Source organism: Lates calcarifer, linkage group LG6, assembly GCF_001640805.2.
Source record: "Lates calcarifer isolate ASB-BC8 linkage group LG6, TLL_Latcal_v3, whole genome shotgun sequence".
NCBI lineage: Eukaryota > Metazoa > Chordata > Actinopteri > Centropomidae > Lates > Lates calcarifer.
This window is the reverse complement of record NC_066838.1, coordinates 5,990,240-6,011,547: the sequence shown is the minus strand read 5'-3', so window position 1 is coordinate 6,011,547 and position 21,308 is coordinate 5,990,240. Positions and strand designations below refer to the sequence as shown.

Below are 21,308 nucleotides of genomic sequence, written 5' to 3'. Positions count from 1 at the left end.
GTATTTTTTTACCTTTGAATAGAAATTTTAGATATCCTGGTTTTATTTGATTATCATGTAGAACAAAGCAGTAAATCTGAGATTAATCTTTTTGTTGTTGTCAGTAAATCCAACTAATTGTGAGTAGAATTTCAGAATGACAAAGCAGTCTTATTCCAGACTTGCTATTTTCAGGCAGATAAACATTCTTTTGCAGCTAAAGTAGTTATACAGGATGGTGGTGAGAAACATACACACTGATTTGAAAATACAGAAGCGTGTTCAGTAAGGAGGAACAATCCTGTACTTCTCATAGATGTGCATGACTACACGTTTATGCTACATCCTCATCTGTTTAAGGTGTGAGGACCCAATGGTTGTGAGAACAAGTTGTGTTTTCTCACAGTTGAATGTTTATTTCAACTGCTGCCTTTGCATCCTCAACCATTAATTCCTAAATGGGCTGTACTTATATAGTGCTTTTCTAGTCGTATTGACCACAAGCACTTTACACTACGTGTCACATTCACACACACACATTCATACAGCGTTTGCTCTTAGCACGAAGTGCTCTAACATCCACACCCATTCACACAATGTAGAGGCAATGTAGGGTTCAGTATCTTGCCCAAGGATACTTCAGCACGGACTGGAGAAGCCAGGGATCGAACTGCTGACCTTCCGATTAGTGGGCGACCCGCTCTACCTCCTGATTACATCACTGCCCATCTTTGAAAGTTGAATGGGATTTAAATAAACGTAGGGGAAATCTATCTCCTTTTACTGAGTTAGAAATTATTCATAGACTACTATGTAAATATTTGTTATACAAAATAGTGTTCTTCATGTTAGTGCTTTATGGACAGTATAGATCCACTGCGGAGACCTGGTCTGTCTATGTTTAGCCACAAAGCAAGGCTATTTGTGGAGAATAACAAATTCTAATTTATAAAATTACATAATGTGGGAAGTGTACTTGAAAATAAGCAGAATCTGTCGCATTGTCTCTGTTTAGATTTATTTTAAGTTGGCAGATTTATACACACAACCAGTCTGCACCTGCTGCTGGTTTATCAGGGTGTCTCTTAAGGTAAAAAAGTAGGATGTCTTATAGTTGTTACATTGGTTAGTAGCATAATTTCACAGATAGATCTTTGTTACCTGATAATTTATGCTGTTCATCAAAGAGGATTGGCATAATTATCACCAAAAGAGCAACAGAGTGTGATATGATGGAGAATGCCATCTGATCATAATTGTGGTTGTGACTGATTTTTACAAAAACATGGAGAAAAAGAAGTAATGTGAAGTAATCTGTCATGAATAAACAGCAATTTAGAGTCAGACCTGAGCAGATATGATGCTGAACTTGCATCCCTCTATTCTTACTGTAAAGAGGACTCTCTTACTGTAATAAATCCATAAAGGTTATCAATGTCTGACAGAGGCAGAGCAGGGAAGTGAATGAAAATCTAATAGGATGTGTTTGGCTCATTCCAGAGTTAATGGTGTTAAACTCTGAGAGAAAAGGGGCTTTGGCCCAAGAGTTGAGGAGGGGCCTTTAACAGGGCCATAGACCTGTGGCATCCTGCCAACCACCACTAATAGAGCCATAAAGCAATTACCAGGAAACACTGAGAGAGGGGGAGAAAGAGAAAGAGATGGATTATGGGATAGATGAATAGTTGAGTGGAGGAAAGGATTTACAATATGTTGAGAGGGAGGATGGAAAGAATAAAAATGAAAAATTTTTGAGAACAGCAAGAAAAGTGATGGAGGGAAATAGGATTTGTGCCATTTGATATGACCATTAGCTGATAATCAGTTTGAGAGAGAGAGAGGAGACTATTGTATCTCAGCCTGAAGATCAGATAGTACTGACTGCCTGGCTAACTCCCCTGTGGTCCCTCCAACAGTTGTATACATGTGTTGTATGTCATCATACTTAATATGTTTACAGGATGTTTTGTTTATCTCTGCTAAAGAAACACATTTAACGAAGTCACTGGAGATGGAAAATGGAGAAGCAGATTTACATATAAGAAGTACATTTAGCGGTCGAGCCATTGAGCCACATCTTGTTCTTCACTTGCTTCCAGCCAGCTATTTTATAGAGTAAATTTTTATATGTGTATGTGTGTCAGTGTGTGTTCGCATTTGTGTGCACCTATTCAAACCAGCCAGAGGACTTTGAATATGCAAAGTGATAGCAAATGTTTTCTGGCTTATCAGTCTTTGAGCTCAGCAGCTGCGTGCATGTTTTTTCTACTGTTCTGCAATCACGATACAGCCTTCATCCAAATACATTATATATGAAAACTACAGTATTAAAAAAAGGGATGATCCCTTGTGAGAAGATTTGTGTTGTTTTGTTTATAGAAGTCAAAGTGAAAAATATTCTGTCTGCGATAAAATGGATCAGTATTTTTTAAATCACTGTGTCTTTGTAGCTTTTTTTGCATTTTCTTTTTTACAGTAGCTTGTGGCTTATTTTATCATTCTAGTTTTGGCGCAGATTGAAAAGGTCAAAGTTATTTTGTTACATTTAACAGTTATATACTTATTATACTTTCAGCTTTGTAAGAAAAGCCTTAGTATTTTAGAGATATGAATGTGTTACAGACAGAATAAAGCAGATTAATGCAAGTAACTGGAGACAAATGAAATTGGCTGATTCTCTAACATCTTTTTAAGAAATTGAGGTGCAGTGTCTTAAAATGGGAGCAGATGGCTTGATAAGCCGGACATTTTTATAGTTTACTTTATATGCATTAATACTTTGTGAGTGAGTGTGGGCGACACAGTGTGCATGGTCTTGATTTTGTTTGTGTGAGAATATACTGCATGAACATGTGTGTGGGTGGCTGTTTGTGTGTACGTGTGTGTGTGTGTTCAGTGTTTAAATATCCCCAGGGTACAAGCAAACAAGAAAAATACAAACAGAAAAATGCTGAGTGCTTCTTTGGTCTGAGTCCACCTCTATTTACATGCATGATAACTAACTGAGTGACTGAATTCCCTCTGTGGTTTTTCCCACACAGGCGAAATGATGAGGTGACCCACATCAAGATCCAGAACTCGGGTGACTACTACGACCTGTACGGAGGCGAGAAGTTTGCCACGCTGGCCGAGCTGGTGCAGTATTATACTGAACAGCAAGATCTCCTGCGCGAGAGGAACGGCCATGTCATCGAGCTCAAGTACCCACTCAACTGCAAGGACCCCACCTCTGAGAGGTGCTGACAGACTCGCACACTAACGCCCACACATGCAAATACACTCACATTTGCGTACAGCCAAACACAATGTGGATAAATCCAGGCAGATAGACACAGATAATACATGTCAAAGTTCCGCTCAATATGTTGCTGTTTTATCTTAACTGATTAAAACTGCACTCAAATTTTTCCCTGACCACAGATAGTTATTCTGACAGCTTGAGGGGTGTCAGACTATAAAACTTCATCCTACCATGAGAAGTAGCTAAACCACCTGAGAAATTTTATTAGTCTAGCTTTCAGACAAGGGTGATGTTGCGCACTGTCAAGCCACAGTTACGCACAGTTCCACTGGTTAAATTTTGTGCAACAAGCACCAGACTGTTGCAGAATTACCACAGAAACCTCTGTGCTCATCTGCACATCAAACTCATCGTTTGGATTAATTATTCTACAGTTTCTGCTGCAAATCAACAGGCGTGTGAGATACTTGACACAATGACAACAGTTCCCATAGTCTCATGGAAAATTTTATATCAATTAAAACTTCTCACTTCGCTAATAACTCCCTCAGGGTGATCCATTCTTCTTCCATGTGCCTCCATGCAAAACACCAGGTAACCAGGGCTTTTTAATGAGTCTGGCCAAAGTGACACTTAGAGCTCTGTCTTTAATTAGAATACAGGTAGATGCGTGGCTGCGATGAGCAACATGATATGATGGAGACTATTAGGGTTACATTTTATAGTGATGTTTCCAAAAACAAGAGCGTTATTTTAAAAGTCCTTATTTATTTGTGGATCATACCAGGGTCATGTTTATGTTGCAATATGAAGATCAAACACACAACTGTATTTCATAGTCAGATTCCCGGGCTGTCAGTTTGTCATGACAGGGAGAGTCTTGTTTTTAAAGGGAATGAATGTGATTGGTCATGGTCGTCACAACCTTTAACATACCCACCTATAATGTACTCTTTCTGATCCCATCCTGTTCCTAAGTGCGCTGCCGATGTGTCCGGAGCGGCCGGCCATGAAAATACCAAAGTGCACTTGGCACCCCCCAAGCACACTGGGCAGTGCGCACTTGACTGCACTCTGTACCACAGCGCACCGTCTGGTTCACGAAAATAGAGCCCCAGCTCTCCTTTATGTCTTGATAGGAACCTTATGAGTCATCACCATAAGGCTAGGCAATATGGGAGAAGTTAACTTCACTATATTAAGAAGAATACCTCTCTCATCTTGATACATATCGCTGCATCTTAGATTACATATAAAATAGTATTGAGATGGTGATGCAATAAAGTATCCACTGTTAGGGATGGCAGTGGAAAATGTAACACTTGAAAAGCAAAAACATAAGCAAACGCCCTTTTAGCTCTGTTCTCCACCAGCTCCAGAAGAATATCTGGTTCTTTAGCTGCTAATTGCTCCACTATGTTCACATGATTACTTTGTGTCTGCCATATGGTGATTAATAGGTAGCATACAGTGGATTCATCAGACCTAAGTTAGGAGAAACTAAAACAAAGAGCTGATAGACGCTAAAACGCTCTGTAGAGATGAGGGGACGTGTAGAGTCGAGTGATGATTTTCTGCCTATAGACAGTAATTATTAAATTATTGTCCAGGTGTAATTGACCAGCCAGTAAACTGTTAAACAGAGTGAAACCAGGAAACAATCAGCCATTAACTCTCTAATTATGTACCAATACACATATGTGTTTACACATACTGGAGGTAGAGAGGATATATTATTCTGTGCACACACACCCACATGTTGAATTCAGATGCACATTCACATACATAAATAGTGGCATATTCCCCAATGCATCTTCAAACAAACTAAGTGGGTGGTGCTGCTGTTTTTGTTTATGCTCGCTGAAGTAGCCACACACTAACATCCTTCTATACACAGGTTGGACAAAGATATATATTTAGTCACACCTACACTCCTCCATTGAAATGTGAGACTTAGACAGCTGGTGTATTAGCCAGGAATCTGAGCATGCACTCACACACAGGAAGCATTTTGGAAAGCTACATTTGAATCATCATTTGAAAAAAAAAAAAAAAAAAAAAAAATTCTGCTTTGTTTAGTATCATCTCACACTGAGCCGGGTATGTAGATTCACTTTTTCTACACATCTGCACATTGCAATGTGTATATCTCAGTTTCTATTTAGGTCTAAGAACTTGTGATCTATGGCTTAGGTTTATGTGGTTTTTCCATTCTACATACATCTCTCGTCAGAGCCTCCTACACGTTCTTGCTCACCACACAGGAAAAAAAAATTTTAAAAAAACGCAGACGTGCAGGTTTTCATCGGCATGCAGGGTGAGGCTGCAGCAGCGTAAGAGACACTTTTATTCTCGAGTATGTGTCTTCTCTCGCTGTGCACATATAGATAGACATTATGTTAAACCCTAAAGCTACAATATAGAACTTCTCCCTGTAGGCAGGAAGCATAGTGTTTATCCTCCTCCACATTTGGTCAAGTTTCTGTCTCAGCTCTTCTCACTTGTCGTGATAATTCCTCTACCTCTACCCACATCCAGCTTTAGGCTGAGCTTCTTCAACTTCCACAGGAGTTGGAGAAGCAGATGGTGAACGCAGCCAATCTGAAATAATGAACGCTGATGTTCACTGTGTTTTTTTAACAGGTCTTGCCAGCTGCTTGTTTTTATTTGGTGTCTTTTTGTTGCTATTGTTGTGACAGCTCAACAGATAACTTCACCTTAACAGACACAGCTATCTTATATGACATGATGCCCGCAGTAAATGGTTTTGACCCTGTCCTAAACATTGTGTGAAGCTGATGCTAAGAGAGAAGGGAATTTAGACACATGGCTTACAAACTGACTCAAGAAAGTATTATTGTTGTTTAATATGGGAAAATTAAACATCATAAAATAATCATAATTACTAGGTCATAGCAATGATTATGCAGTAAGAATGACGATCTGTTAATACTAACATATAAACCAGGATTTATAGCTCTTAAAGCATTTAAGTTGTTGTTGATTTTCATTTTGAGGAAAGATACCATCATTCAAGTCGTACAGTTTGTCAGTTTGTCAGTGACTTGTTTGGGGATTATTGTGTTGGTATATCACAGGCTACTCTCTCATTCATCTTCAGATGGTACCATGGACACCTCTCTGGGCGAGATGCAGAGAAACTGCTCACAGACAAAGGCAAGGCCGGCAGTTTCCTGGTACGGGAGAGCCAGAGTAAACCAGGTGACTTTGTCCTCTCAGTTCTCACCAATGAGGAGAAACATGAAAACGTGGATCGCAAAACCAAGGTCACCCATGTTATGATACGCTACCAGGTAAGGAAACTCAGTTCAGGCTCCTTGACATATCCAGAAACTTATGAGAAATTTACGAGTTTGGTTTAGGTGGATTAAGACAGGCTGGAGGCTTGTGATGCCTAGACTTCCTGATTTCACCTCTCAGCCTTAATCAGCATACTGTTGGTGCTTGAATGATGTATTTCTAAGCAGAGTTCATTTTTGCATTCTAAGAAATCCTTACTCTTGTAGCTGAACTGTTGAAATGTGTGTCTCCAGCAGGACGGTAAGTACGACGTAGGCGGAGGTGAGAGGTTTGACACCCTGACAGACCTGGTGGATCACTACAAGAAGAACCCCATGGTGGAGAAAAGTGGCATCGTAGTGCACCTCAAACAGGTATGGATGTGACGTTTAACAAATGAACAAACAAAAGAATCTAATCTGGCCTTACCCTGAAGGCATGTTGCAATATGCTGGTTAATTCAAACCATATGGAAATGTTATTTTCATACTTTTAGAACAAGTACTTATGTTCTGTTGATAAGTTAAATTTCTCTCCCCCTACATGACAATGACAGCCATTTAATGCCACAAGGATAAATGCAGCCAACATTGAGAACCGGGTACGAGAGCTCAACAAAGTAGCAGACAACTCAGAGAAGCCCAAACAAGGATTCTGGGAGGAATTTGAGGTATGTGGCTTCAAAACACCTGAATTATTCCTTTCAATCACGATTGTTAAAAAATATGGGGATATTTATATTTAAATAAATATTTTAACTCACTTTGGAATTCTGGTCAGATGCACAGTTTTATCAAATGAGGCTGCATTTGAGAGCTGGATGACTCAGTCTTGAACAAGACATAATTAGGCACATAAGTCTTTTACATGTTCTTTTTCACTCTAGGATGCCAAATTTTTGTTTTTTGACAGTGTTTTGAGGATGATGTTTTCATTAGCGGTTGTAAAACAGGTTATTGTTTAATGCTAAGTGTCAGTGTAAGTATGCAGCATTTTCCATGACAGCAATTTGTCATCTAAAATGTCATCTTGTGGGCCGTTTGCTCCCTAATGCCTTTATTTACTAATCTCTTTTATATCTGTTTGTGTAGGCTTACATCTGTGTTGTTTCCAGTGAGTTATTTGTTTTCTTTTGTCTATCAAGAGAAATTCACGTTTATGCTGCTTTAACCTTTGAGTAATGACGCTGACTAAAGCTTATCTCGTGGATTACATTCATGTTTTTAGCATTTCTGTGCAACTGATACAAAAGTGTCATAAATGTGAACAGTTTCTATTGTTTCCATGTGTATTAGGCCTTGAATTATTGATTTGCATTTACTGACCCTGATTTTTACTGTTTGTTTGTCTAGAAAATCATATGAACTGATCATTGTCTGGCTGTTGAATGGCCTGTTCTCAGGCTACAAACTTTATTGAGATGATAATCATTTTTAAAATGAATTTAGATTACTCTCTGCCTCTCCTGTGTTGAAGTGTCTGTGGTTGACATAATATAGCAATTAAAATAAACACTGATATGCTTGTCTCATAGATTATTTGGAAATCAATTCAGGAAAACAGTGCAAAGATATTAAGTAGTCTATCTGGCTTTTTATTTAAGCCATACACCTAGTTTTAGTTATCACAGCTAAAAAAAACTGTAGATTAATGCTGTAATTGCTTGACCTATTCAAGAGCAGATATGCATTCAAAGTGAATATGAATGAAAGGCTCTAAAGCCCTCCTTGTATTTGAAGGGAACGTCATTCTGAAATGCTTCCTTTTAAGTGTACAACTTTAATACTGACACATGTAGTTTTCTTGCACCCCAGGGTGACCCCTATTGCGTATAAATGACCTCATATTACAGTAGATATTCTTTTGTTTAGAACTTCCTGGAAACATGTCTCATCTTCTTTTCATTTCCCTTTTTCTTTTGTCATCAACTATCAGGTACTTCAGCAACAGGAGTGCAAACTCCTTTATCCCCGGAAAGAAGGCCAGAAGCCAGAAAACAAGAGTAAAAACAGATACAAGAATATCCTCCCCTGTGAGTCAAGCAGCAACCTGCCATTTCCTGTCTCCCCAACTTCCTGTGGAAACAGTGACACAAATAGACAACAGACAACATAGAGGCCTCAGCAAAGTGTCAAGATTTGGTTTTGATAACTATCAACAGCCTATCAATTGACATTAGATTTGAAAAACAATGTGATTCCAGGAAACTGTAGACGTTTTGTTGTGCATTAATGACAGTTTCACTTTGTGTTTTCAGTCGACACAACTCGTGTTGAAATCAGGGAAAAAGATCCAGATGTTCCTGGTTCAGACTACATCAATGCCAACTACATCAGAGTGAGTCTCAGTCCTCAGCAGATATTCATTTAGTGGAAGTTCACCTTAACATACAATTATTGTGGGTGGTTTAGTTCCAAAGTGATAAATACATCATACAAACATTATATATTTATGTATATTTATCTTTATCATTAATTTCTGTGAGAATATGAATCTCTAGCCTTGGAGTGATAATATTTTATTCAGTGTATAACTTTTCGTGTTGCACAGAGTATGCATGAAGAGGGGCGCCACATGGAGGAGGGCAAAGTCTTCATCGCCACCCAGGGCTGCCTACAGAACACAGTCATTGACTTCTGGAAGATGGTGTACCAAGAGAACACACACGTTATCGTCATGACCACGAAAGAGATAGAGCGAGGGCGGGTGAGCATTGGCTTAAACACAGAGCAAATATTCAGGAGTATAGTTAGATATTGTGAGCCACTGTGATTGCTTCTGTATGCATTAATGTTAAACTACAGAGGTAATTAATTTAGTAGAACTGTTTCTGTTCCTTTTCTGTTTTCTGTTCCCAGCTCTTTTTCATGTGTTCTCTCTAGCATTTACTCCTAAATGGTCTCTGTGTTGTTTCAATATTGCACTCATCTGGGCTGATTGCTGTTGACTGCTTGTAATGATGGTGATCCATGAGCTGAGGGGTGTTCTGCAATTGGACACTTGAGATTTTGTAATGAGAGCATGAGCTAAATACCCCAAATCTAAAACATTACATGTTAAAAATCCACTATGCTAGTCAAGTGAAATTAATGTAGAAGGTGCTTTCACCACCAGATTGGTCACAAAGTTCTTTAACGAGCAACAGAAGATAACACAACAAATGAAAACAACAGAGGACTGTGTGTCTCACATAGCTTTAGCCTGTCTCTGTCTGTTGACTTGTACATTACTATCAACCATTGTTTTGCATTTTCAGATGAAAGACACTCGATGGCATTAACTGATTCTAACAGAGATAGGTTGATATGCGTAGAAGTGATGATGCAGTGTGTGTGTGTGTGTGTGCTTGTGCTTGTGTGTGTGTGTGTGTGTGTGTGTGTGTGTGTGTGTGTGTGTGTGTGTGTGTGTGTGTGTGTGTGTGTGTGTGTGTGCTCGCCCCCATGTCTGGTGGGGAGGGGAGGGAGACGGCTGACAAGGATAGTATGACAGTTAAGCTGATTGGAAAGCTGCTTGAGATGAGCTGGTTCTTTAGATTGTCTAATACCATCACCCTCCCTCCACGCTGTCTCTCTTTTATCTCTCTCTCACTCTCTGTTTTCTTCTGATTTAGAACAAATGTGTGCGTTATTGGCCTGACCTCAATGCCACTAAGGAGTTTGGGAAGGTGCTAGTAAGGAATGTGGACGAGCGGCCAGCACAGGACTATATCCTTAGGAAGCTGGAGGTGACCCGTCTGGACCGACTGGTAGGAAGAGCTATGTACTCAGAGTTGACCCACTGACCTGGGGTCAGATTATCTAACACCTTACACACACACACACACACACACACAATCCTCTAGCACGTGCTTGTGCTCACGGGAGGATTGATGGCATGTAGATACAGAAAGAGTAGATGGTAAAAGTGCACACAACCTTTTCAAACATTCTAGTTTCTTACACTGAAGTCTTAAATAAAAACCCTTTGATGCTGTGTTGTTCTTCCATCCATCCATTATCTATACCGCTTATCAGTTAAGGGTCACGGGGGGCTGGAGTCTATCCCAGCTGACACTGGGTGAGAGGCGGGGTACACCTTGGACAGATCGGCAGTCCATAGCAGGGCCAACATATATATAGACAAACAACCATTCACACTCACATTCACACCTACAGGCAATTTAAAGTCACCAGTTAACCTAATGCATCTGCATCTTTGGACTGTGGGAGGAAGCTGGACTACCTGGAGAGAACCCACGGGGGGCACAAAAAAGCAAAGCCAGAACCTTCTTGCTGTGAGGCGACAGTGCTAACCATTGCACCACTGTGTTGGTCTTTGCACCTGAAAACAGTAAACAGTAAAAAGAAAAGGCTGTTTTTTGTTGCTTTGGTCACAGTAGTCAGTCTGAAATTGATTGAACAGGGAAGAGTTTAAAGCTCTGTCTTGTTGCAGCCAGCGTGCAGATGTAATATTTTATATATGGATATTAAAAATCATATATTCAGTTCAAAACTGGTTGATCTCACAGTCTGTTAAGCCTGTCTGAGAACAACCTGGCAATATTTTCACCAAAGATTGCCCCTAAGTGATGCTTAAATCAAGCCTTAAATGCGCAGAATATAATTTCTGTGGCTAGGGGTCTCAGTCAAAATAACACAAGACACAGTTTTATAATGTTGTGTATCAGGGTGGTATCACAGGAGTTGTTGTCCTCACCACCATTGCCGTTATTGCAGTTGGCTTCTCACTGCTATGATTCCTTCACTGTCAGTCAAACAGGAGGTTTATACAAGGAGAATCATCAGCGGAGGGACCAGGTGATTAAAAATGGTAAAAACATTGAATAAAACAGTTTCAAGTTAAAAATTGTCCCAGAGGGGCTGAATGCTGAGCTACTGCTAATATCTGCTCACTTTGTTTTTCTGATGATCAAACATCAACTAAATTCCCTCATCCAGTCAAAATATATAGTTAGAAAATGAATTACCAAGATCAAAAGAGTTGAACTAAAGAAAATCGGAAAGAAAATTACTTATTTGGTGAAATATTACACTCCTGCAGTTAATCAATGTTACTGTCAATCTTTAATCTCCTGTTAGAATAAAGCGATCAGAAAAAAGTCCATCCACGTCTGTGCATATATTTTTTAGTTGACACAAGAAAAAGGTAAATATTTTATACTTTACACAGGAAGGGCTCCTGGTTGCTGTAATCTTCCATACTGGTTCTAAGCATGAATTCCTAAATTAACTGTAACAAATGAGGAACAAAATCCACAATCCACATTTTGTACAAAAGCATATTTCAGCATTCAGGGATTCTCATTAGTACTGATGTAACTGCAGTGTTACTACAGTACCAGTTGTAGTAACAAAGTCTACATATGGCAAATGACCAGGGAGTATTCCTCCATCACAGCACAGCAGTTAGCATAGTTCAAATAAGCACAAAGACAGAGTTTTGTACTGACTATGAATTTGGGAAATACCTACTTTAACTGGCTAAATCAAACTGCTTAAGTATCATATTAGCTTTGCTAAACTTATTGTAACAGTTCTTTTTTTTGTGTGTGGAATGACGATTTTAGATTTTGTCCCTCATGTCTTACAGTGGGATTTGATGTGTTTTGATGAACACAGAGGAGTCAGTATAGATACAATAATGACATATTAGGACATACTCAAATAAACCATATGAATATTCTGATTAAAAATAAAGAAAACAATAATGGACAATTTAACAACTTCAGGTTATCATCTGTGTTTTTTTCCCTGTATCTTTGTTGAAGAAGGAGCATTCAAGGTACATCTGGCACTATCAGTATCTGAGCTGGCCAGACCACGGTGTGCCCAATGAGCCTGGTGGTGTGCTCTGGTTCCTAGAGGAGGTCAACCGCACACAGAGCACCATTCCGGACGCTGGACCCATTGTCGTCCATTGCAGGTACAACCAGGAGGGAGGGACACTGCTTTATATTAGGATGCTTAGAGTTTGGACGAGAGAGACTGTGGTTTGGCTGTAAGTTAATTACTGATGGGTCAGGTAGAGAAAATAAGCAAGTTTATACTATCCGCCAATATAGTACAGATAACAGGAAACAAAAATGAGCATGCACAGAAGCATGACACAAAACAGAGGCCAAGCAGAGTGTAAATATGACAGAAAAATAGAATAATCTAGTTTCACTTATCAAATTACAACACACACATATTGTACTGTGTTTTGTTCAAGTGAAGTGATACATTCAGATTCAGAGACATGCTCACACACACTGTCACACATTGCACATTAATTTATCTGGCTTGAGTTTTCCAGGGGTTTTCCCATAAGGCTGAACCCATCTGTCATTTACTGGTTGCTTTTTAATTTTTATTTCTTCTCCATGTTGATTCAGTTTCGCATGAGATGGTGAAATTGTGGACACATGAAACATGAATTTATGAAATTAGGATTTCAATGAAATGTGGTTTCAGTTGGCCACTTGAGTGCGCTATAATTAAGGTTCAGAATTTTACCTTCATATTAGTGATAGGTCTTCACCAGATGAGCTTCTCATCTTAACAATTTAAATTAGAATTTCTGGTTTGATAAGTAATGCTAATTCATAACTGAGGGCTGCAAGAACCTCAGACTTATCTCAGTGGTGCACAGATTTAGTTCATTATAAGTTAACTCCTGCTGGATTGACAGATGTCTAAATACTTTTTATTTGATGTCGTTATTATCATTAAGAGTGCACTGATTTATTTTACCTTTACAGCAGACATGTGACTCTCAAACATGTTTAACTGTAATAGATTTGTCCCTTTGGTGTAGATGAATGGAATAGAATAGAAGTTTCGTTCTGTGTCTTTCACCGTACGCCACTACCCAAACATGGACTACAAACTGACAGAACACATTTGACTCATCACCTTCAGTGATCAGTGGGCTGTTGTTGAACTGATGTGTTATTGTGGGGGAATAACAGTGAGTTTTCAGAGTGATCAAGCAGCATTTTATATGTGACACAACAACAGAATCAAAGTACTTTATTGCTGTTGCCAGCCTATCATTCACAAACCTTAGATTTTCATGTGTTGCTTCCATTGTCATGTAGATTTTGAGAAACGTTTTCAGCTTGTTCATGACTAACAGTAAAAGAAAAAAAGCACTTATAAATGAATAGTTACATTTTTTGCCTTGACTTTGATGCATTAAGTGTTTTAATTACACATGGTGTAACTTTTCACTCTGTTGTCCCCACAGCGCAGGCATTGGCAGGACAGGCACCATCATTGTCATTGACATCCTCATCAATATTATTAACCGCCAAGGTACAAGACTTGGATAGGAAAGAGACACACTGGACTTTTTGTGTTACTTTAAATCTTTGTACTGTGTCTGTGCTAATTTCTGGATGTGTGTGTACATGTGTGTGTGCTAGGCCTAGATTGTGACATTGACATCCCTAAGACCATCCAGAGGGTACGGCAGCAGAGGTCTGGCATGGTGCAGACAGAGGCCCAGTATAAGTTCATCTACATGGCTGTGCAGCAGTACATAGACACGGCTCAGAAGAGACTGGAGGAGGAGCAGGTACTCCACCAAGCTATAAATCTGAATCCCAGGTTGGCTTCAAATGGAGGAATTAAAATACATCACTTAAGACTTTTTGACTCAGTACTCTGAGTACTCTACTATTTGTGTGAGACATGTTTGACCTCAGAGTCTGAAGGCTAGTACTGTGCATTTTGTTATGACAGCTAGAGCAATGAGTCAAACAGCAGTGTGGCAACTATCTCAGTAAGTTTCCAGTTTCTCACTAAGTGCAGTTCCACTGAATGTGGATACCATCTGGGACTGTTTAAAGTTTAATTCAGGTCTCAGACACAGGACAGTTTGTGAGAGCTTTGTAAAGGATCTTGTCCTTTAAACTGGATCTGACTGATTCATGTTGACACTTTGCAGAGGAATAAAATGGAGAGGGAATATTCCAATATCAAATATCCCCAGATGACCAACTCAAGGTCCAAACCCAACATGGCGTCCTCACGCTCCTCTTCTGTGTAAGTATAACTCATGTCATGGTGAAGGTCAAGTGGCTGTTGATGTGATTATTTAAAGTTTGATCACAGAGCCATTGAAGAGAATGAGTTTGACAGGCCTTGAGGCCTTAAGTCTTGAAAGGCATTGAATTCAGTCTCCTTTTTCAAAAAAGGACTTAAGGTATTAAAAAACCAAAAATTTCATTTACAAAAGTAAATATTTTCTCTGGCCAGGGTATGATGTTTGTCAATGAAATGTTTGTATGCAATTTCAGACTTCTGTATATATAAATGTATAAATTAAAAGTTGGATTGATGCAAAAGTGGATTGTGCTCGTTCCAGTCATCCTGCTTTGTTTGCAGGCTCTGGTGGAGGTGGAACATATAGAAAATCCTTGTGTTAACTATACCACTTATATTCTAGGACATATCATCTCCACTGGTTTCCCATCATAGTTTCATACTTTGACCAGTGCTATCATGAAACTAGTATTTCACTTTATGTGATTTTGAAAAGTCTTAAATTTAACTTGGTGAACCTGAAGAAAACCTGGTGAAATTGTTCATTTATTTTGTCAGTGAATATTTTTTCTGTGTTATTGCAGGATGACAAATGATGATTCGTCGAGTGTGTATGAGAACATAAACTTTAAAAGCCCTCAGACATCTTTTAGCAGTAACACCAGGAGGTAAAAGCGTTGGGTCCTCCACATCTCTCTGTCTGCCTCTTTGTAAGTACTTCTGTCATAGTATTTTGCAGTGTTTGAATTTCTCTCTGTGCTCTGGCAGAACACATTCAGCCACTACTGTTTAAAACTAACACTTAAGTGTTTTCAGAACATTGTCCCACTTGCTTTAGCTTTTTTGACAGAAGCACTTTGTTAAAGGTCTGCATTGCAGTGGATTTGGTCGAGGAAAAAAACAAGTATTGTTGGTACTACATATTGGATCCCATTAGGTGTAAGTGTAGTTTTTTTGTTGGAAATAAATGAACTATAATTTAGCTCTAAACCTGTGGCTTACGTGGATGTATCACAGAACTCACGGTCCTGTTAAAACTTTTCCACTGATGGAAGACAAGATGGAAGTTCAGTTTCTTCCAGTGAGTCGAATTAATTTTCCTCATGTAAGTAGAAGAGTAATGTTATTTTCAAGGTTCAAATTATAGGGTGGCCAGGAGCAGCTGAGCTTCCTTTGAAGAAAACCTGAGCTCCCCTTAAAGCAACAAAAGATTCAATTTAGGTTCAAATTATAATCAACCCCAATTCTCACAGTCTCATTCTTTTCTCTCTCGCAGTGATTAATAGAGCAGACAAGGAATCTAGCAGCATTAAAGAGAGTGTGAGTCATTGCTTTGGTTTGGGGTCATCAGCAGGAGACAGTGCAGAACAGTCTTTTAATTACCAGTCAATGTATTTAAAAAGCATGTTTAATTCATTTTTGTCTTTTGGGGTTGTTTGGGGTTAAGTTAATCCAACCAGACATTTTAAAACTCTCAAAATATGGTGCTGATAAATAGAGATTTCTCAGTTCCTTATCTTATACTGTATGTCACCCAGCAAGTTAAAAAAATTGGATTACAGAAAATGCTAAAGCTAGGTTTAATATAATTTAATTGTAATGTCTGTAGTGACATTACATAGTTTATCCACTGGAGAGAACTAACAATATTTATAGCTAACAGTTAGCCTTCCAAGTTAGCTAGCTAACTATTAGCCCTCTAGGCTAACTCTTGCTCATTTCCAGTCCTTTCTTCTGTTGATGGGCCTTTTTAACTGCAAGTTAACATTAGAAGTAAAAGCACAGGTGTTATTAATAACAGTAACAATGGCTCTGTTCTTTTCAAGTGTCCTGTAAGTCATAAAAGTGTGACAGCGAGCCTGCATGCACAATACCCTGAATCTGAAACAGCTGAATGGAATTCAACCACCATTCATTTTATTATTTACACGTGTTTTTTTTTCATCTCACATTAAATTATCTTTTGTGAAAAAGGCCTTTGAATCAGACAAAGACACAGTTCTTAAAAAACTGTAAGGGATCCTTATCAAAAATGATTATGTTAAAATATTGTCAGCCTGTCACAGGTATTTTAAGAGCAATAAAGTTTTTTGAATTTCTTAATTAATTGTGTGACTGGTTGAAGACACTTCAATGCAGTCACTGAACAAAAATGTTAAAATCCAAACATACATGCACACACTGCTAATATATGTACCCTACCTCCCCCTGTCTAGATTATCTGGTGTAGTGAAGTGTTCACTGAGTAAAAATTGCTTCTAGCTCCATATCATGAATTACATTAGATTTGAGTGTTCATGATTCAAAGTGGCACCAACCAACTCCACTTGTCTGCTTCTCTGCTTGTCTGTTTGTGTTTGCTTCAGTTTCAGCAGAAGTGTGGCTTTGTCAGCACCTGAAAATCCCTTGGGGGAGGAGGAGGAGTGTGGTGCTCTGACTACACCCCACACCAGTGGACCCTGCCAGGGCTGAGGGTGGCAAGCGGGCTCCTCTTCTGCTGCCGTCCTGCTGGCCCTGTCTGTGTGGAGTAAAACCTCGTCCTCCATGGACAGGACGACTCTACAGCATAGCGCCCATGCTCAGGGCCTCCGTCCTCCCCCATTTCTCTCCCCTTTGCTCCTGCCTCCAAAGCTTCTCCCTCTTTTAACCAGCAAAAGTGCCTTGTCACAGGATGTGTCTGTAATCTAGCCTCCCCAAACCTGCTGTTAAATCTGTACTGTTACTATTTTTCAAACTCTGGAAACCCAAGTTGACATAAGAAACCACCAGTTTTTCCTTGGGATAACTGATACTGAACACAGAGTCTGCCCTGGCCTGAAATGAACAGAGCTGTACGGGACCCAAGAAGAGGTCAAAGCTAAGCTGTTTGTCCACCCGTTGCCAGAAATCACCCTGTCCGCTCTCTCTCTTTCACTGTCTTTGCTGGCTGTCATTTGAACTCAAACCTAAGACTGTTTTTGCTGCAATCTGTCTCTGTGGTGGTTATTCATGTGGCCGCTGAGTGATAGCAAGGGCAGTTACATAACCTGCTACAGGATCCTGAGGAAGGGCAAGTAAGCCCTCTCTTCCTCTTCTTCAGAAAAATGCATCATTTGGATTTTGGGTGTGAAGGTGGACTCTTTTAATTTGAGTTTTTTGGAGATTTGAATGTTTTGTTGTGACAGAGTTGTATGCAGTCTCCTGTGCTGGTGCAAATGCAAATTGGCCGTTCTGTTAATATTCTTCAACAGAACTGGAGACCATTTTTACTTATGTCTTATGGTTACTGGGACATAAACCAGTCCTGTCTGCCATCTGTCATCTGGCCTCCAGTGGTCCCACTTTGAGTACAAACTGATTGTTTTATCTTTTTGTCTGTCCTCTTAATCAGCTTCTTTTCATTATTTCTTGGTGTTTTTGTTGATGCCGTTGGTATCGTGGTTGTGTAATATATGAGATGTTTATTTTTTAAATATATCTATATTTGTAAAGGAGCATAATGGTGGAAGAGATAATGTTTAAGCACAATTGTCTAAGCAGCAGCCCCAGTACTAATTTTGTTTTATAATAGTATTTTGAAGTTCATATTTGAAAGGAAACGGAGTTGAGAGGATTCCTGAATGGGTGGTTGGAGTTGAGCTTGGCTGAACGCCGTCTCTCAGCTGTCCTCGTTAATCAGCAGGTCGGTTGCGGTTCAACATCTGTCGGAGGAGATCGTCACAAGGAGACAAGGGAAAGGGGACGATTACAGTGGGCCAGATGGCCATCTGCCCGAGATTGAAGAATAGATTTGTCTCCAAAAAGTAATTTAGAAGATGGCCATAATCCAGGCTTGATGATAGCGGGGCGAGTAAGCCGACGTCATTGATGCGATAAGGAAGACGGTGGTGCTTCAGAGCACTGAGCCCTCTGTGCTGTCTGGCAGATTGTTTGCTATTTTTAGCTTCTAGGATAAGCACCAAAATACCCTACTGAAATACAAGTCCAGATACATTGGTAAAATCTGATCTAGCTTGTTTGTAATAACATAATGGTCTTGAAGTCGCTTTTAATAGGACATTGTAATGATACTGTGTGTTCAGTCAACCCTCATCAAAAATAAATCATGAATGAGTGACACTTGTTGGTGGTGTTTGTGCTCTGACCATTCCTCTTTCTCCACCAACAGAAGCGTCCAACTAACCAGGTCAAGGACACGCTCAGGCAGGACTCACCTTGTTTTCTTCAGTTAGAAACTAGCCAGTTTCTGCAGCTGCAGCTGCAGCTCCGGATTTTTAAGAGACATGATTTAAAATCTAGCTGAGAGTAATCAGTACTCAGTTATGGCACTGAAAAACTTTTTATTTGATACAGTTGACCTTGTGCAGTATTCTAATATGAATTAATAATGTAGCCATATCACCCTGTCAGACAACCCAGTTGTGTGTTTTGAAGGCTCATCTGTTCTCAAATATCTCGTGATTTCGGCCACTTGGTTTGAAACCTTTCCTGTTGTCGCCACATATTTTAATGGTTGATTCTTTGTGTGAATAAAAGCTGTGTTTTATTAAATAAAAGGCATTGCTGCCCTGTGCCAGTGAAGGCCTACAGTATGTCTGTTAGAAATATGCTGCACCACTTGATGTACTTCATTTGAATTTGAACATTGGGGATGTTTGACTCCCTCTGGTTTTTCCTTTCGTCCTTTTTCCGTCTGAACTGTGATCTTTGTCTGATGAATGAGAAATGACTTGTGGTATTGTTTCTGTGTTTCTGAACTATGTTGCGCTGTGGACAATTTAGGTTTTTTGTTTGTTTTTTGTTTTTTTGTATTTCACTTTGCCTCTCTGGGTCAAATTGTTTGTGATATGGTGAAACATCAATACTTGAAAGTGTGAAACTGCTGAATCTTTGGCCTCAGGCTGTCTGGACGTCCATTGGCTGTGGAAGTATTTTCGGTAGTGCACTAGATATTTTTTTTTGCCATCAGTGTTGTTTTATTTTATTTAGTTTTTTTTTTTTTTTCTTGTTTCATCTTCTTCAAATTGTATATTTCTAATTGATTGTATTATCCATGCTTTCATTTTGTATTGTGTCTCTTATTATTATTATTATTATTATTATTATCATTGCTGTAATTTTACTATTGATAAGTAAATTCTGGTTCTAAGTTGATCCAGTGTACATGGAGGTGTGCACTAGTAACACGGTATTTTCTTTCTGCTTGTCCTCTTACATTTACTTGAATGTTTTTTTTGTTTGTTTGTTTGTTTGTTTTGGTTTGTTTGTTTTGTTCTAATTTTTATTCCTTGTTCCTCTGTTGGTGGCAGTATGGCTGAAGTGAGTAGTGATATACTGAGTGCTCCCATGTTGTTCAGTGGAGGCTCCCCCTTCCTCCTCTTCTTGCACTGGCTCTGCCCAAACGCCTTTTTGCTGTATAGGCTACAACTGCTGATGCAATGAGCTGCCAGAAATGGCATCAAAATGGTTTATTATCATATAGTTTAATAAAAATCTATGATGGCACTGTATAAAGTTGCACATGGATTCTGTGTGTTCACTTGTGAATCTGAAGCAGACCTCTTCCGTACTGTTATGTTTTGTCCAAAAGTGAAAGAAAGATCAGTGCAACAAGCAAGTTTTTCTGTTTTGCCTCCGGGTGTAGTCCCTGTGGTGGAGAAGCAGCAGAGAATATAGGGCGGTGTGTTATGAAGCACTGTTTGTGTTGGACCCTGCTGTGGCTCTCCATCCACTCCGGTTGTCTCCTCAATTTGAAAAGTGCTCTACTGGAAAAAACTGCATCGTGGCCTCAGTGAACACCAGTTAACTAATATTACCATTGAAAAGGCATTCCATAAAAACATCAATTTCACCAGTAATGACGAAGTGGTCTGTAGAAACTGTGCTTTATAACTCACAACAAAGTAAAGGAAGAGGAAAAATCAAGGTTGATGAGTTTGAAATTAGAGTTGTTTTACTGTTATTTCCAGCACTTTAACCACTTTCTGCATTAACTGTTGAATAAAACAATTTTATATAGCTGCTATCCACAAGGAAATAGGCTGTTTATTCTGCTCTATCGGAGAGAACTGAAAAATTCATACTGGGCTTTTTCATTAAAAAGGTTTAATTTGAATACCCTAGAGCAAAAGTATACCAACTAAAAGGATGCTGTTTTACTTTATTAGTATTTTCAAGAAGAGTATTTATTATTGTCTCCCTTTTTACCTCTATTTATTTATTTATTTTGGGAAAGCCATTTTGAAGCCATTACTAAGCATTTTTTGGTTTCAGTCTGTATTTAATGTTTAACTATGTCTACTAGAAGGTCAAATGAAGCTCCAGGAAGTTCCGCTTTTATTATGGCCACTCCTGAACAAATGTTAGGACTAAATGTGACCATCTTATCATCCACGTCACAAGTGAGCTGCTCGGAAACCCCCACAGCCTAACTTTTCCTTCATCTGACACACCTGATCCAGGAATAAATAAAAGCAACTTCCTATCAAGACTTCACTTTTATCGTCAAGGGTTTAAGGTTCAGACAGGCAGGAAATGAAACTGCTCAGTGAATGGCTTTACTGTTTTGCAACCCTGAAACTAATACTTCTTTTATATTTGCATTCAAGCACATCAGGAGCTGTGTGATATCTGAGGGGAATTTACTACACGTGCTGTTCAGACAGATTAAACCACCAACTGAAACTGCAGTAAATTTAGTTTTTAAGAGGTAAAGAAAATGCATTAAAGTGATAAACCACAATCTTAATAATGAGGCTATCATGCACAAATGTTTTGTTATT

At 39.1% G+C, this 21,308-nt stretch overlaps 1 protein-coding gene across 6 annotated transcripts in view; it reads left to right on the top strand.

Annotated features, from left to right (window-relative positions):
- ptpn11b (protein tyrosine phosphatase non-receptor type 11b) overlaps positions 1-20,040 on the top strand; it is a 38,974-nt gene extending 18,934 nt beyond the window's left edge. For 2 of the 6 annotated variants that reach the window (XM_018675232.2, XM_051071067.1), the window contains exons 3-16: positions 3,021-3,215; positions 6,342-6,534; positions 6,775-6,894; positions 7,077-7,190; positions 8,456-8,552; positions 8,778-8,857; positions 9,071-9,226; positions 10,131-10,265; positions 12,288-12,442; positions 13,748-13,815; positions 13,926-14,077; positions 14,450-14,547; positions 15,132-15,257; positions 16,914-20,040. In XM_018675232.2, the coding sequence (XP_018530748.1) occupies positions 3,021-3,215; positions 6,342-6,534; positions 6,775-6,894; positions 7,077-7,190; positions 8,456-8,552; positions 8,778-8,857; positions 9,071-9,226; positions 10,131-10,265; positions 12,288-12,442; positions 13,748-13,815; positions 13,926-14,077; positions 14,450-14,547; positions 15,132-15,219 (1,651 nt within the window). In that variant the 3' untranslated portion in view covers positions 15,220-15,257; positions 16,914-20,040. The remainder of the gene's footprint in view (positions 1-3,020; positions 3,216-6,341; positions 6,535-6,774; positions 6,895-7,076; positions 7,191-8,455; positions 8,553-8,777; positions 8,858-9,070; positions 9,227-10,130; positions 10,266-12,287; positions 12,443-13,747; positions 13,816-13,925; positions 14,078-14,449; positions 14,548-15,131; positions 15,258-16,913) is intronic. The other 4 variants (XM_018675235.2, XM_051071066.1, XM_018675234.2 and 1 more) reach the window with 4 other exon arrangements.
- The last annotated feature ends 1,268 nt before the right edge of the window (positions 20,041-21,308 follow it).